We start from the raw sequence: 15,076 nt of genomic DNA, 5'->3' as shown, positions 1-15,076 counted from the left end.
TTGTAACTGCTTCTCTGCTCTATTTCTCCTCCTTATCATTGTATAATGTGCCTTGAAATCTGCCCCATTCATCTAACACAGGAGTGGGAAACCATTTTTGGCTCAGGGGAGCTGCTGTCTGAGAAGAAGAAAAACACTCCCCACATTCCCCTCCCACACCAGAGCCTAGGGTGCCCAGACTAGTAGATTTTGTGTGCTCCGGCCCCACAGGGAAGCGGCAGGGGGCTTGAGTGCCAGCACGGGCTCCCCAATGCTGGAGGGACCCCTGAGCCTCGGGGGCCAGATCCAAGCAAGCTGGGGGTTGGATCCAGTCCCCAGACCTGAAGTTCCCCACCCCTAATCTAGCAGGTCTAGAATGCTTGCATCTGTGTGAACGATAGGTTTCAGTGCATTGTAAAAAAGCTCTTTTTATGCTGCCAGCACTTCTTTGCAATTGTTATTTGTTCACTGGCAGCCTTTCTTACTGCTTGTACCATGGACCTGATTGTGTTTCCATACAATGTAACCTTATTTCATATTGTTTTAACATATTGTTTCTTGACACTTGCTCTAGTTGCTGAGCGGCTTCTTTCTACAACTTTTGTTTTTCTAGTCTTTCTTTGTGATTTGTTCACTGTGTTGAGCAATGTTTTTACTTCTGCTTTCCCAGCAATCTTGGTTTGCTTGCATTTGTGACTGGGTTGCAGTCACAGAAGACCCCTTGGGGGTGCTTCCCGGAGTGCTGACAAAGCCATTGACACATGCCTCTTTCCTCTCTGGGCCTTTTCACCACCTTGTATTCCTGGGCCAGATCTCCTGGTCTCCCCCCTGGCCAAGTTGCAGAGCTGAGATCACCGCCCCTCCCCTTTCTTCCCCCACACCCCCACTCCGAAGAGCAATACAGACACTAATCTTTTCAGGTCTGAGGAGAAAGTAGTTTTGGGTTCAGCTTCCAGGAACCCAATCCCCAAATGGGATCGGAACCTCAAATAAATCATTCAGATAAGCCTCCTTTAACAATGAAAGGAGGATGTACATATTGATTGCTTCTCCCCTGCTCCCTATAACAGTTATTTACACTGGGTTTGATAGCAGATAGTGATCACTCAGACACTGAGGTTACAGGAGGTATTTTGTCCAAAGCATCTTCGAATTATGCATATTTGTTACCATAAGTCCATTTCATAAAGCATGGCTGGGGGGTGGGGGGGAGAGGGCGACTGTCACAGCACTTTTCCTGTAATGTTCTGATCAGGGCTTCCACAAACTTCCTCTGTCCAGGCAGAAGCTTCGCAAAGGTGGGAAGGCCAGAGGCCTCCAGCCTGAAGCTCCTACTCATATCCCTGCCTCTTGGACCTCCTGCCCAAGGCAGATAGAGGGTTGCTGATTCCATGGGGCTCTCCCTGACTTAGCTCCATACAGCTTCTTGTATGGCACTTACCATGGCTGGACTGCGACTCTATGACACCACTCCCTGAGCACAGCCAGGACAGGAAAAGCCATGTGGGTAGCTGAGGTGAGTCATTGCAGACTTGCAAACCCTGGAGTGCAGGGAGCCTGGGGAACAGGGACAGCCAGGGGCTGCACTCAGTACCAAGGATGCCATTTCGGGAGAGCAGAGGGGGCAGCAGCCGTGCATACCGGGATGTGGCTTGCTTTTCTTCCCATTCCTCTGACCATCTGGGAGTGAGGGGAAAGTCCTTGGATTCCATGAATTACTCCTCTGCCCCTCCCTTCACCAGCCAGGGGTGAGAGGCATTCAGAGAATCCAAATACTTTCCCCCTCGCTCCCTGATAGTCAGGGGAATGGGAAGAAAAGTAAGCTGCAGCCTGGTATGCATAACTGCTGCCCCCCACACCCTCGCTTGCCCAAAATGGCGTCTTTGGGTGTGTCTAGACTACATGCCTCCTTCGACGGAGGCATGTAGATTAGCCAGATCGGAAGAGGGAAATGAAGCCGCGATTAAAATAATCGCGGCTTCATTTAAATTTAAATGGCTGCCCCGATCTGCCGATCAGCTGTTTGTCGGTAGATCGGGGCAGTCTGGACGCGATGCGCCGACAAAGAAGCCTTTCTTCATCGGCACAGGTAAACCTGGTTTCACGAGGCTTACCTGTGCCGATGAAGAAAGGCTTCTTTGTCGGCGCGTTGCATCCAGACTGCCCCGATCTGCCGACAAACAGCTGATCGGCAGATCGGGGCAGCCATTTAAATTTAAATGAAGCCGCGATTATTTTAATTGCGGCTTCATTTCCCTCTTCCGATCTGGCTAATCTACATGCCTCCGTCGAAGGAGGCATGTAGTCTAGACACACCCTTTGTTTAGGACACACTGAGATGGTCAGATGAATGATCTGTATAGTCCACAACTGCACAACAGAAGCCCTGATCTGACACATGTTCTAGCCAGTTTTCGTCCGAATTATCCAGATTCTATTGTCTAAATGTATTGTTGCTACTATTGCACCTTAAAAATTAGGGCCTCAACATCCTAGTGCTGCAGTGTGTTGTGCCACTATATGCTGAGATTTGGATTATTTTAGTGAACGTGTCTGACTGATGTACATGAGACAACAAAAGCCCATAGTGTAGATAGCTATATCACGAAAATAGCATTTAAAATATTTATTTTGCATAAAAGAGTGGCTGGAATAAGCTACTTAAGTAAAAAGCCATTTATATGAATGACATAATGATGCCAGATATTTGGGTCAGATACATGCTGTGGTAGCTCATCCGGTTTTGGAGTCTGGATTTGAAGGTGCAATACAAATAGTAAAAGCGGTGTCTGATCTAGAGAGGTGTTGGGAGACTAAAATCGGGAGGCTCCAGGAGAAGATTGTAATGTCCTTGAACGAATGCACCATGTTTTGTTTTGGTTTGTTTTGCCAGTGTAGGCCAGCAGCTAAAGATCTCTGTTTGAGGCAGGTGGGATGCAGCAGGTCCCAGGCCCACGTGTGCTTGCAGGATCTGGGCTATTGGGGGGGTTGCTCTCTCCGGGATCCGTAACATCAGTAGAGCCGGGGCAAAGCAGCCTGGCTTCAAGAGGCAGACCCAGTGTTCATGGCACCATGCGGGGAGGGGGGCGCTACACCGAGGGCGTGGAGCGGGCTGATGCCTGGGGGACGGAATTTGACAGCCCCACTTAGCACCCGCCTGGGTTCCACCAGGCGCCAGCGCGTGGCAGAGGCACGCGGCACAGCAGGGTCCGCGCGCAGGCGCACTGGGTCGCGAGCGAGGCCCCGCCTCCTTTCGCTTCCCTCCAACCCGCTTCTCACGCTGAGCGCGACGCCGGCCTGCGCATGCGCGCTGCGGGGCTGGGGGGGGGCAGGCGCTCACTCGCTCGCGGCGGCGGCAGCGGCAGCTGCGGGCAGGGTTCGCGCCGCGCGCCCTGCCGGGGGATGGTGAGCACGGGCCCGCTGCTGCGCGCGCTGACCGCCATCGACCGCCGGAGGATGAAGCTGCTCATGGCGCTCGCCCTCGCCGCCTACGTGGCCTGTGAGTGCGCGGGGGGGCTCGCGCCTTCGGTCCCCGCCGCCGCGCTCCGGGGCCCGGGCCGAGCCGCGGGGCTGCAGCCTGCGCCCGGCCCCTCGGCTCGCCCCGCAGGGCCCATGGGCAGCCGTTGCGGGAGGGGGGGGGAGGGTTCGGGGCGCCCTTGGCAGGCTGCTCCGCGGCTGAAACATCCGCCCCTCGCCCCCGGTGGGTTGCCCTGGCGGGGCGGGGGCGGCTCCTCTCCCCACCAGCAGGTGAGGGTGCGGGGCAGCCGCTTCCCAGCCGTGCTTGGAAGTGACACGGAACTGGTGCCCCGGTCAGAACCCCCCCTCACAGGAGATGGCCTGGGGGGCACCAGCCCATTGGGGGGCGCTTGGACACCGCTGACGGAAGGGGGAACAATCACACCAGGGTCCTGAGCTCCAGGCTCCCCTCCCACCGCAATTCCTGTCTAAGGGGAGGGAAGGGGCCGCAGGCACATGATGTCCCGGCTTGCAGCATTGCTTCTGATGGGCCTGACCCTCAAGAGAGCGTTCAGGCTCACTGCCTTGTCCGTGACACTTGGGTTCCCTTACTCACCTTCTAACGCAACTGTTGAATGTTTATCTTGTTTGGGGTGATGTCATACTTTTTTCTTCTCGATTGTTTTTGTGGTGAGCTGCTTGTATTGCTGAATGATGTGTAAGACAATGTGTTCATGGTCTAGAAGTGGGATGGGAAAAGGATTCTAAACCTCTTTTCCTTTCTGAGGTCTCCCCAACATGCTATAAAAACTCCATGGCCCACAACAAGTATTTTTCTGCATATAAAAGCCGGGGGGCTAGCAAGTAGGAAAACTGTCTAGAGCCTTATGCCACAGGGAATTTTGTGAAGCTAAATTACTCCTGCATCAGTTTCAGACTAGGCATGTCAACCAATAGTGGACTAGATTAACCAATAAGACTAGGCTTATTGATTCATGTAGTCAACTGCTGGCATTTCCCCCACCCCTGGTTCCCTCCAGCACTGGCTCTAAGGTACCATTTGCCCCTCCTGTGCTGCTGCCTCTGTCTGGGGTCATATTTCTATTTGTGACTGTTTAGCACCTAATATTTTTTTAAGTGCAAATAGATAATGCTGGAATATTGTGGGGCTGTGTTTTTTGTTGGTGGTGGTGGTTTTGTTTTTTTGCATGTTGGATTCTAAGATCCTGGACAGAAGCATAAGAATAGGTGGGAGAATAGGATAATTATTGAAAAGAAACAAGGTGGCTCATTGGACCTGAATTAAGTTGAGGCCCAAGAATTGTGGCATTGCCCTCCCAAGTTGTCTCCTTGCTGCCCAGTTCCATCTGTTCATTAGTGTTCTGTGGGCCATTTGTGTGTTTAAATTCAATTTATTTAATGATAGCTTACTTTTTTTTTATTTCCAGTGTGCTGCAGATCTTTCTATAGTGCAGCTAATTGTTATCAATAGAAGTTGTCTGGGATGAGGCTTCAGGCTTTGGCAGTTGGGTTGGAGTCAGTTGGAGCTTTTGATACTACCAGGGATACATGACCTAATTTAGTTTTGGGTATGCAGGAGGTACCGGTAGTTTCAGGCTTTTTGCATTTGAGATGGGATATATGCATTACTACGTTCCTTTTCGAGCAGAAATGACTGTATATATTGGGAGAAAAGATGTTTGAGTGGCTCCACTGCATTCAGTAACTGCAGCTGCACTGGTGATGCATGCTGTTTCAACTAAAATGGGACCATTAAAATCATTCATTACTACCAGTAACTATCATTAGACTCCATAGGACAGGTCACACCTCACTGAGTTATTTCAGGTTGCCTGCAGACTCAGACAGGCATCAGTACATTGCTTTATATCCATTCACAATTTGAAGGTTTTCTTCAGTGGTAAGAGCTAGAGACTTTATTAAAATGAAAATGTAATGTCTAGAAAACCTTTAAATAGGCAGTTTAAAAATACACCAGAATTAGGTGGCAATTTATGTGGCCACATAATTATATTGTCTAGGCTTAGGCTCCTGGTTCTGGGTGAAATATTGACTGGATTTTTTTAACCAGCAGTTGATGTCTACTTTGTAGCACATAGGTTAAAGGGAGAATGGGAAAGAGTGTGAGGATATTTGCTGCGTGGACCTATAAGATCAGAGATTGCACATTCTTTAATGGGGGGAGGGGAAGAGATTGAGTAGCCTGAAACGGAATAGCTATGTATCTGTAATCCTATAGATAGTCATAAGATATGACTTTTGCAAATCAGTCACATCTGAATCTCTTGACTAGTTCTGCAGTAGTCAATAGTTTTGACTTCTGCATCATCAGTATGTTGTGACAGTCTTTTTGTAATACGCTGATCTGATAGTTCCTTGAAAAACTAAATGTTATCTTTATTGAAGGTGTCTATTCCATCTCCCATTCTTAAAAGTATATTTGTTGGGATATTACTGAATCAACACAGTGAACTGGAGTAGTGAGATAATGCCATGCTGAAGTAGTGTGGCAGTTGAGAAAACTGAACTGCTTGAACAGGTGCATGTTCTGGCATATTTTTTTTCAAGTACTCTTTCCAGTGATTTAAGTGTTCAAAGTTTATGTACCTCCTTCACAGTTTTCCCCTACTCCTGTTTGTTGAATTGACTGTTATGAATTGTGGTTAAAATACAGTACAATAGTAAGACTGAACCGAATAAATATTATAAATAAGTACTCCAGACATTGTTTATGTAGAACTCATGCTTCCTGCTTCACAGAGGTATGTATTGTGAAACTTTGAACTATTGCTTGTCTGCATGTGTGAAAGCCCCAAAGAATGCTAAGGAGAACCTCAGACTTTGGAAGCTGGATGTGGCCTCTGGCTTGCCTGGATCTGGCCCTGAGGCACCCCCCGTCACTCTCTCTCTCTCACACACACACACACACACACACACACACACACACACACACACACACACTAGTAGGTTGCCCCCCCCCCCCCAGCCTCTGGTGTGCAAGGGGAATGTAAGTAGTATCTTTGGGCTTCAGTCAGGCGCCAAGTCAGTGAAGGTTTTTTGTGTGTGGCCGCTAACTCAAAAAAGTTTCCCCACCCCTGGTATAAAGACCTGCTGGGAGGGTTTGTGTATGTAGCTTATACAGTAGTACATATCCTACATGGTCTCTACTGGCTCGTACTGCATCTTTTCTGTATAGTCATATTTTTAGTAGTTGTACCACTGCTAGAGCTTTTGCCACCTCCAGCAAAAGACTCCGGCAGCGGGGAAAGACTGGCAAGACTGGAAGGGCTTAGGCTGCAGGAGATGAGTAGAGAAAGGCTATTAGCTTCCTGACATTGGGGCATGTTGCTGCAGGGGAAGGCTCTGGCTGTGCAGGAAGCAGTGGGAAAAGGCTGCCAGCTTCCCTCTGCTGGAGCCCTTCCCTGCCTCAGAGAAGACTCTGGTCAGTGGTAGGGATGTAAAGGACTAGTTGAATATCCAATAAGCAGATGCTTATTGGATGATCGACAGGATAGTCGACTAGTCCCCCCCTCCCCCGCCTTTATTGTATCTGATATTTATCTATCTATCCAGGCAGCAAGGGGGGGTGAGAAAAGGGGGGTACTTCAAAGCGACAGCACCGTGCGGAACCCGGTCTCTGTGTGATACTGCCGCTTTGAAATGCTGCGCAGAGCCCGGGATCAGCTGGGGAGTCCCCAATTGACCCTGTCTCTGCGCGGCATTTCAAAGTGGAAGCACCCATGTGTAGTCTGGAGTCAGCAGAATTTCCCTCTGGCCCTGGGCTGCATGCTGAGTTTCAGTTTTGAAATGCACAAGAGCCCCTACTGGGGCTCTTGTACATTTCAAAGGAGGGATGCGGAAGTGCCTGTTGACTAGTTGAAATTCCATTGACCACTCGACTAGTAAATTTAATTGATATTTAATGTCCTTAGTCAGTGTGCAGCAGCTGAACCCTTTCAGTGCTGCCTTCCCTCTGCCAGAGCCTGTGGAGACAATGTGGTTTTTTTCCGACAGTGTGGCTCTCCATGCGCCACATCAGTTAATAATGTTCCATAGTAAGGTCTAGTATTCCTACGACGTTACTTGTACAAAATATATCACAGTACATTTATTACAATAAAAGTTAAACATGTCAAAATGAGTAAAGTATATTTTGGGAGGCCATTTTGATTTTTTTCTTCTGTATTGTTTGTTTATTTAATTGTTAAATTGCAAAATTGATTGACTCTGATCTCCATATTTGTGTAACTGAGGCCCTTTGTTTTCAATTTAAACTAATTTTTTTTAAAAGGGGTCTCCCAAACTTGTTTTTTTCGATTCTAACCATACTTTTGTATCATTCAAATATATTAAAGTAATCTCTGTAGGGATGCATGTGACTAGTTGCCCCCCCCACCTCCACCTCTGTAAGAGAGAGGCAGCAAGTGGGGGAGTGGGAGCCATCTTAAAAGCCAGTTCCCCTTAGCACCGTCTCCACAGGGCACAGGGGAAGTAGAGGCACAACGGGAAATGGTGTGAGCAAGGACTGAAGCAGTCTCTGTTGACACCAGTTCTGCTGTGATTCTGCTTTTGAAATGTGGGAACCCCAGCAGGGATCTTGTACATTTCAAAAGCAGATGGGAGGAAGCAGTGGGGCTCTTGAACATTTCAAAGGCTGAGGAGCCACAGGGAACATGGGGAGCCAGTGGGAGTCCCCTGCTGGCCCAACGTTCCCTGCTGGGCTCCCACTTTTGAACTGTAGCAAGAGCCTGGAGCCCCCTTATCAACTAATCAAATAGTTGATGGAAATCCCATCAACTATCCGATTAGTTAATTAAATCTTGGGAAAATAAAATATATTGCATGTTATATATGGTTTACAATAATAAATGAGTCTGTGTGTATATGCAAAGCTTCCTATTGAAGTAAGGTTATCTATTAATCTAGAACAGGGGTGGGCAATAATTTTTGATGGGGGGGGCACTCCAAGATTTTGGAAAATGGTTGAGGGCCGCACTCTTCCATGATATTAATGGAGGAAGTGTGGGGTCTGGGATGGAGGTTGGGTGAAGGATGAAGTTGTGACCTGAAGCACTGGATTTGGGTGCAGGGGTTTGGGCTGTGATCTAGGACAGGAGGAGATTGGTGTACTGGGTCTGGGAGGGTATATGGGTACAGAAGGGGGGTAGAGGGTTCGGCTATGTGGAGTAGGGAAGCAGGAGTGGGGGGCAGAGGGTTGGGGAAGAGAGAGACTGGGGTGCCAGAGACAGTCTCTGGCCAGGAGATTTACCTGGGTGAGTCCCAGCCAGCAGTCCGGCACATTTTTTAGGCAGACAGCCTGTCCTGCCCTCGCACAGGCTGCAGGGCCATGTGCATGTGTGAATATCTACGAGCCAGATGGGAGGGGGATGTGGTGCTTCATTTGCTGCCTGTTGTTCAAACTGGGAGCTCCAATTGGCCAGTTTCTGGCTAGAAACTGGCCAGTGGGGTTATGCTGGGTGCGGGAGCAGCACCCAAAGCCTTCTGCCCTCCCCTCTGGGCTCAGTTTTAAAAGAGAAATGGTCCCACAGGTGCTTTTCTGAGCGGTGTGTGGGTCGGGTGAGGTAAGCAGGGAGCCTGCCTGGGGCTCCCCACAGGCCAGATCCGGTGGCTTGGTGGGCTGGATCTGGCCCCTGGGCCGTATTTTGCCCATGCCTGTTTTAGAAGATACACAAAATAACCGGACACACATGCAAGCTCTGAAGTACGTGAGCATCTGAATGCAGTGACTAATATTGTGCCCACCACATACACATTTCAAGCTGTTGGCGGATAACAGTTTAAAGATCTGACTCACTAAAATGGGAAGAACATCATAATCTACATCAGTATATTTTGGAACACAAGAAAGTATTTGAAAAGTTTGAAACCCAAAAACCAGAGGAAAAAAATAAATTGAATGTATGCATTGCAAATAGTGTGGCCTAATTATTAAATATAAATATTTACAGTATAATAGTTTTAAGTCTAGATAATACATTAATTGAAATGAAAAGCTTTATTTGGGGATTAGAGATGTATTGTTTTCTTAAACTGAGGTAGCATTGTATTTTGAGTTCTGTTTTAATTTTGCAGCAAGCCACATTGAATTTCATTAATCAGATCATTAATCTTTTGAATACTTTTCTCTTTGTGTATGTCAACCAAAATAAACCCTGATATTTACCAAGAAAAATTAAGTTTGTTTCCATTGATTTCTCATCTTTTTTGTTGTTGTAAGAAATATTGAAAAATTCCTAGAAATAATTAAATGACGTAAAAATTGTCCTGCCTGTAATTCAATCATTTAGCACTAAGCTTCATTAATAACTTTCAGTTAATCTAACACTTCATGGGTCTGATTCTTCACTGTCTTGAGCTTTGTGTAGTTATTTACTTGTTTGCCAAGTGAGTGTTAAATGCTACCATGCTCCTTAGCAGTGTTTCACACTGACTTTGGGCAATAATTCCTACCGGTGTTAAGTGAAAAGTAGTGGAAAATTAGGGCTTCATCTATGTGTTTGAGTATCTGGAATCTAACTATTAATAAAAAGTTGTAAATGACTTTCAGAGTACCATAGGTCATCCCTAGCCTCCTTCCTCCTATCAACTAACAGGACAGGTAGGTCAAGGCAAACATTAGTGGTCTGTGTAATACTACACTGGAGCTAGTTTTTGTGCCAGTCTTCTGTGCTGTGAGCACATCTGATTGCAGGCTCAGGGTTGGATGGAGATGTCTTTCATTTGATTGTGCATGCAGATAAGGTTCCTGCCTTGCACTGCTCCCAGTTTCTCAGACGATTGGTCTCTCTGTTCCTGGCTGTGCAGCCCATGGTAATGTATTACAGTTCTAGGCCTATAGGAGTTTCTGTATTAGAAATAGAGGCAGATGGGCTTGAGGTATAGACATTTACCTCCCCCCCCTCATCCCCCTTCTGTTCTGAAATTTGATTTGTCTTTTTCATGTGTGTTCATTTTTTTTTATTGCATCCTTTGGTATATATGGCTGTGCCAATTTTCTTCCACTATTTGATCCGAGGAAGTGAGTCTGGCCCACGAAAGCTCATCACCTAATAAACCATCTTGTTAGTCTTTAAAGTGCTACATAGTCCTGTATTTTGTTTCACCTTTCACCTCAGTCACTCTTCTGTTCTGTGAAGGAGTTATGTCCCCCCTCAGAGTTATGAAGGACATAATGGTCTACTCATCTTTCTCACTCTCTTCTCTCAGTTGTTCGCTCTTTGGGTTGCATTTTCTCTCTCTTCACAGAAGCCAAGTTGTTACTCAGAAGGTTAGAGATCTAACCCCTTTAAAGTTTCACTTCAGCCGAGTGATCATTCTTCTGCGGAAATTTACCAGTCTTTTTGTTAGCCTGTCAAACTTCTCTGAGCAGTATCGGTAATATCCCCCTAACATCAAGTGTTGCTATTGAGAGGTGCTATGTACCCTTTTAGTATTGCCTGGGAAACAAAACTGAAGTTTTGGGACAAGCTTATATTGACAAAGTACATTTTAAAATGACTAAATTTTTAGACTGCTGCCGCTTGGGAAAGAAGTAGCTGTGTCATACGTACCTTTCTAGGGTGGACAGCGATGTTCTTTAACGTAGGCCAGTGGTCCACGATGGTACTACATGGGGGGTCTGTGGAAAGTTTAAAAATAAGGATTGGGCCCACCACTGTGGGCCCAATTCTTTTTTTCCTCTTCTTTTTTTTTTTCCCCCTTTTCCTTTTTCTTTTTTTTCCCTCCCCCAGGGAGTGGGGAGGGGTATTCCATGAAACATTAATAGATTGAAAAGGGGTCCATATGCTTGAAAAGTTTGGAATCCACTGACTTAGACTATATACAGCCACTGCTGTAACTAAATAGCTGTTGCACGTCCACACTGGGCTCCTTGTGTTGGCAGAGCATACCCATACTAGTAGCTCTTGCATTGACACACAGCAGTACATTTTGGGTAGCTATTGCAGCTGACCCCAAGGTGTTTTGGGAAGGGCTTGCAATGTCTCTGGGAGCAGATTAAGTGTTATGTGATGCAGGGTTTTCAAATTTTCTCATTCCATGGACATCCTATGAAGGTTCTTGCAGCTTTTCAACTGCACTGGTAACCCGTGAGCCAGCCATCTGTCAGACTGGATCCTGCATTGTTCTTCTGCTGTGTGTCCTTAACATATCCCTTCTCTTCCATGCCCTGAGCAAGTTTCTGAGATTGGAGCAGAGCTCTGCCTGTAAAGCCTCCTTTCGTGACAGATCCAGGTGATCCAGCACCTTCCATGTACTTTAGCTGGGAGCGCATTGGCTGTGTGGAGCTGGCATACTCAGTTGGGTGCTCTCCACACTGAGCAAACAGGAAGAGTAAGTTCACCCATGTGCCTGACTTCAGGGCAATGGAGTTCAAAATAGGTATGTAATAGTATAGTTGATTAACCCCTGCGTTTACCGGCTTCTATGAAGCTGCCACCCCCCCTGCACTTCTGACTCTCATATGGAGGCAGCAGCACAGGGGTAGGGGGATTGATGGCTCTGTGGGAGCTAGTATGTTGGGGAGCGGACTTAAAAGCTGACTCCCTGTGTTCCCCGATCCCTGCAGAGCTGCTAAGTCCCCTTCCTCCCAGCATGTAAACATGTAACTGCTGAAAATTTCACCGGTTATATGTTTACCAAAAACCTCCACGTTTTAACATCCTTGGTATAAATAGGGATACAGATGGGACCTCCCTGGTCCAGCAACCTTGGGACCTGAGCAGAGAGGTCAAGGCTCCCCTCTGGCTGTTGGTCCTGATCCCTTCTGCAGGCCCACTGGTTCTGGCTGGGGCTGCGCTCTTGCTGCTGGCCCAGGGTGCAATCCTGGGCTGTACTCCTGTGCACTGGCCCCACTGCCTCCGGCCTGGGCAGGGCCGATGATGATGGGCGATCACTCATTGCTGAGTATGATCATCTTCCATGGGAGTTGTGGACCCTCAGGTGGCTGATAAGGCTGATCTTTAAACTACAAGTTCTATTACAATAAGGACAGATGTTTCCAGGCACAACAGCAGACAGTTGATCATGACTAAAGCCAGTCTTCCCTTCCTTAGCTTAACAGTGGGCAAATTCAGAATGCAGGGAGACATTGTGTAGGACTTCTTTCCATTTTGAGAGATCCTGGGCAAGTGTTTCTCATGCCTCAGTGTTGCATTTCTTTAAGTCATCCTTTAGTAAGTCCTTATTACACTTCCATTGTCCTTCTGCGTTATGGTCTCCTTCTTTCAGCTGAGAAAACAGGACCTATTTTGGGAGGTGATAGTCTGGCATCCGAGTGATGTGACCAGTCCAGCAAAGTTGCTGACGGATGATCATTGCCTTGATACTGGTGGTCTTTACCTCTTCCATAACATTAATGTTAGTGTGTCCATCTTCCCATTTGATCTTCAAGATCTTGCAGAGACAGCCTTGGTGATACCTCTCAAGGACTTTCAAGTGACGTCTGTAGGTTATCCAGTTTTAAGACCCATACAATAGTGTTGGGAGAATGACGGCTTGATAGACAAGAAGCTTGATGTCTGTCTGAATGTTGTGATCTTTAAAAACCCTGTGTTGTAAACCATCAAAGGCTGCACTGGCACAGCTCAGACAGTGTTGGATTTCTATACCAATATCTGCTTTGGATGAAACCCTCCAAGTTAGAGAAAATGATCAACATTCTCCAGTACCTCATCATCGATTTTAATAGATGGGAAAAGGACAAGAGTCCTGATGCCTGGATGTGAAGATGTATGCAGCTTGGCTTTGCAGAACTATAATGTCCTGTTTTAGAAACTGCCCTCCTCTCAGTAGCAAGGGCCTTCATTCTCTCCTGCCATTACCCCTAAAATAGATTAGGTGGGTTCATGCAATGTTTGCTTTCTGGAAGCCATAACTTTAAACATGTAGTGTCTGTAGTATTAATTAACATTTGAAATGACAGTCTTCACAGCACTTCACTGTTAATCCTCAAAACACCCCTCAGTTATTTTCCTGAAGGGGAAATAGAACCAGAGGTCCAGAATTTTGGTCTGGATCAGAGGCAGTCAAAACAGAATGTTAGCTCTTTACTCCCTTGTAAAGTCCATTACACAAGACCTTTGTCTCTCTCAAAACACTCCAGAACCTTGAAGTTTTCTTTTGAATTTAAAAAAAATTCTGTTTTTATTGTGGGAAAAAATGTACCTAATAAACTTTCAAAGAGAAGTCAGAGTTGTTCTAACTGAAGTTTGTTTGAGACTAACAGTGCAAATTCCTAACTATTTCTGAATAGTGATAGAAATGTAGCCGTGTTAGTCTGGGGTAGTTGACTATTTCTGACTCTATTTCTGACTCTCTCAAACTCAGTTAAGGGTCTGAAAAATCAAGTTGTGTTCTTTCCTTCTCAAGGTCAGTGCAGCTGGGAGGTGTGATTCTAGTATTCTAGCTCATCTCAAGATAAAATGCTAGAAGTGATAGTGCGGATCTTAGAGCACTGACCACACCTCTGCTTAGCCACCTGACCTTCTGCCCCCCTCCCTGAGTTTTAGCTCCAGTGACTAGCCCAAGCCACCATCAGTGCTGCAATGTCCACTCTACTATTTTTAGTGGCCTAGTTTGAGCTGAGCTAGTAAAAGTATATCTGTCTATCTGTGCTGAAAATCACACCTGTCTCCTGCAGTGTACAGATATCCTCACAGGTCACAGAGATACTGCAGGCCAATATGGCCTTAGCTACATCTCTGTCTATCCTAAATGCTACTGGTCTGATCTTAACTCCTTACCCATGAAGTGAGCAAATTGAACTTGAAATAATTAGGATCAGATAATCATGGGACTACAGTGGTTCAGTTCTTCCAGAGTTATCGTTTTCATGTCACTGCTCTTTACTTCCTATCAGAATGGTTATGGAACAATATCCCACAAGGTCTGTCCAAATGGTTCCTGAACTGACTAATCAAGACACAGTTGTAGATTTTCTTATTACTTTGCACATTTGTTTTTATGAATGGCTGCCTATTTGTGAGCTCTTTTCTAATTGTCCTGGAATAGCTGCTTGTATGCACTTGACTCAGATTTCTAATTGGGTAGTGTGTGAGAGACAGGATGTAAGTCTTCCATCAATTAGAAACCCAATACTTATTTATCAGTCTCTCACAAGTAAGTGGCTGATCAGTTTGAAAACCCTTGTTTCCTCCTTTCCTCTTCTCCCCATTATTTGTGTGAAGGAGAAGCTACTTATTCCCCCAACAGGAATGGCGGATAAATGCAGTTCCTCTTACTCATATTGCTATTCAGGCAGTCCCTGAGTTACGTGGATTCGACTTATGTCGGATCCCTACATACGAACGGGGCTTTTCTCGCCGCGGAGGACACGGGTGGCGGGACAGCCCAGGCGTGCCGCGGTCCCGCCGCCCGCGTCCTCTGCGGCGAGAAAAGCTGCTCTGTCTCTCCCTGGTTTGCTGGGGGGGGGGGGAGGGGCGCAGCTAGTGCGCTCTCCCCCCCCTCCCCAGCAGACCAGGCTTTTCTCGCTGCGGAGGACGCCGGCGGCGGGACTACGGCACGTCTCGGCGGTCCCGCCGCTCCGCGTCTCCCTGGTCTGCTGGGGGGGGGGGGGGCGCAGCTAGTGCCCCGCCCCCCC

General features: G+C 47.0%; 1 protein-coding gene across 2 annotated transcripts in view; it reads left to right on the top strand.

The window, feature by feature from the left end:
- The window catches only part of UXS1 (UDP-glucuronate decarboxylase 1), a 118,159-nt gene that overhangs the window by 26,506 nt on the left and 76,577 nt on the right, over positions 1–15,076 (top strand). Inside the window, exon 1 of one of the 2 annotated variants that reach the window (XM_075917766.2) lies at positions 3,295–3,478. The exons of the other annotated variant lie outside the window; for it this stretch is intronic. Within the exon in view, the coding sequence (XP_075773881.1) occupies positions 3,382–3,478 (97 nt within the window). The 5' untranslated portion in view covers positions 3,295–3,381. Of the gene's footprint in view, positions 1–3,294; positions 3,479–15,076 lie in introns of those variants that run through there. 2 annotated transcript variants of the gene reach the window in all.

Source organism: Pelodiscus sinensis, chromosome 1, assembly GCF_052426305.1.
Source record: "Pelodiscus sinensis isolate ZL-2025 chromosome 1, ASM5242630v1, whole genome shotgun sequence".
Taxonomy (NCBI): Eukaryota; Metazoa; Chordata; order Testudines; family Trionychidae; genus Pelodiscus; species Pelodiscus sinensis.
Note: the sequence above shows the minus strand (reverse complement) of the source record. Positions and strands in the feature narration are given on the sequence as shown.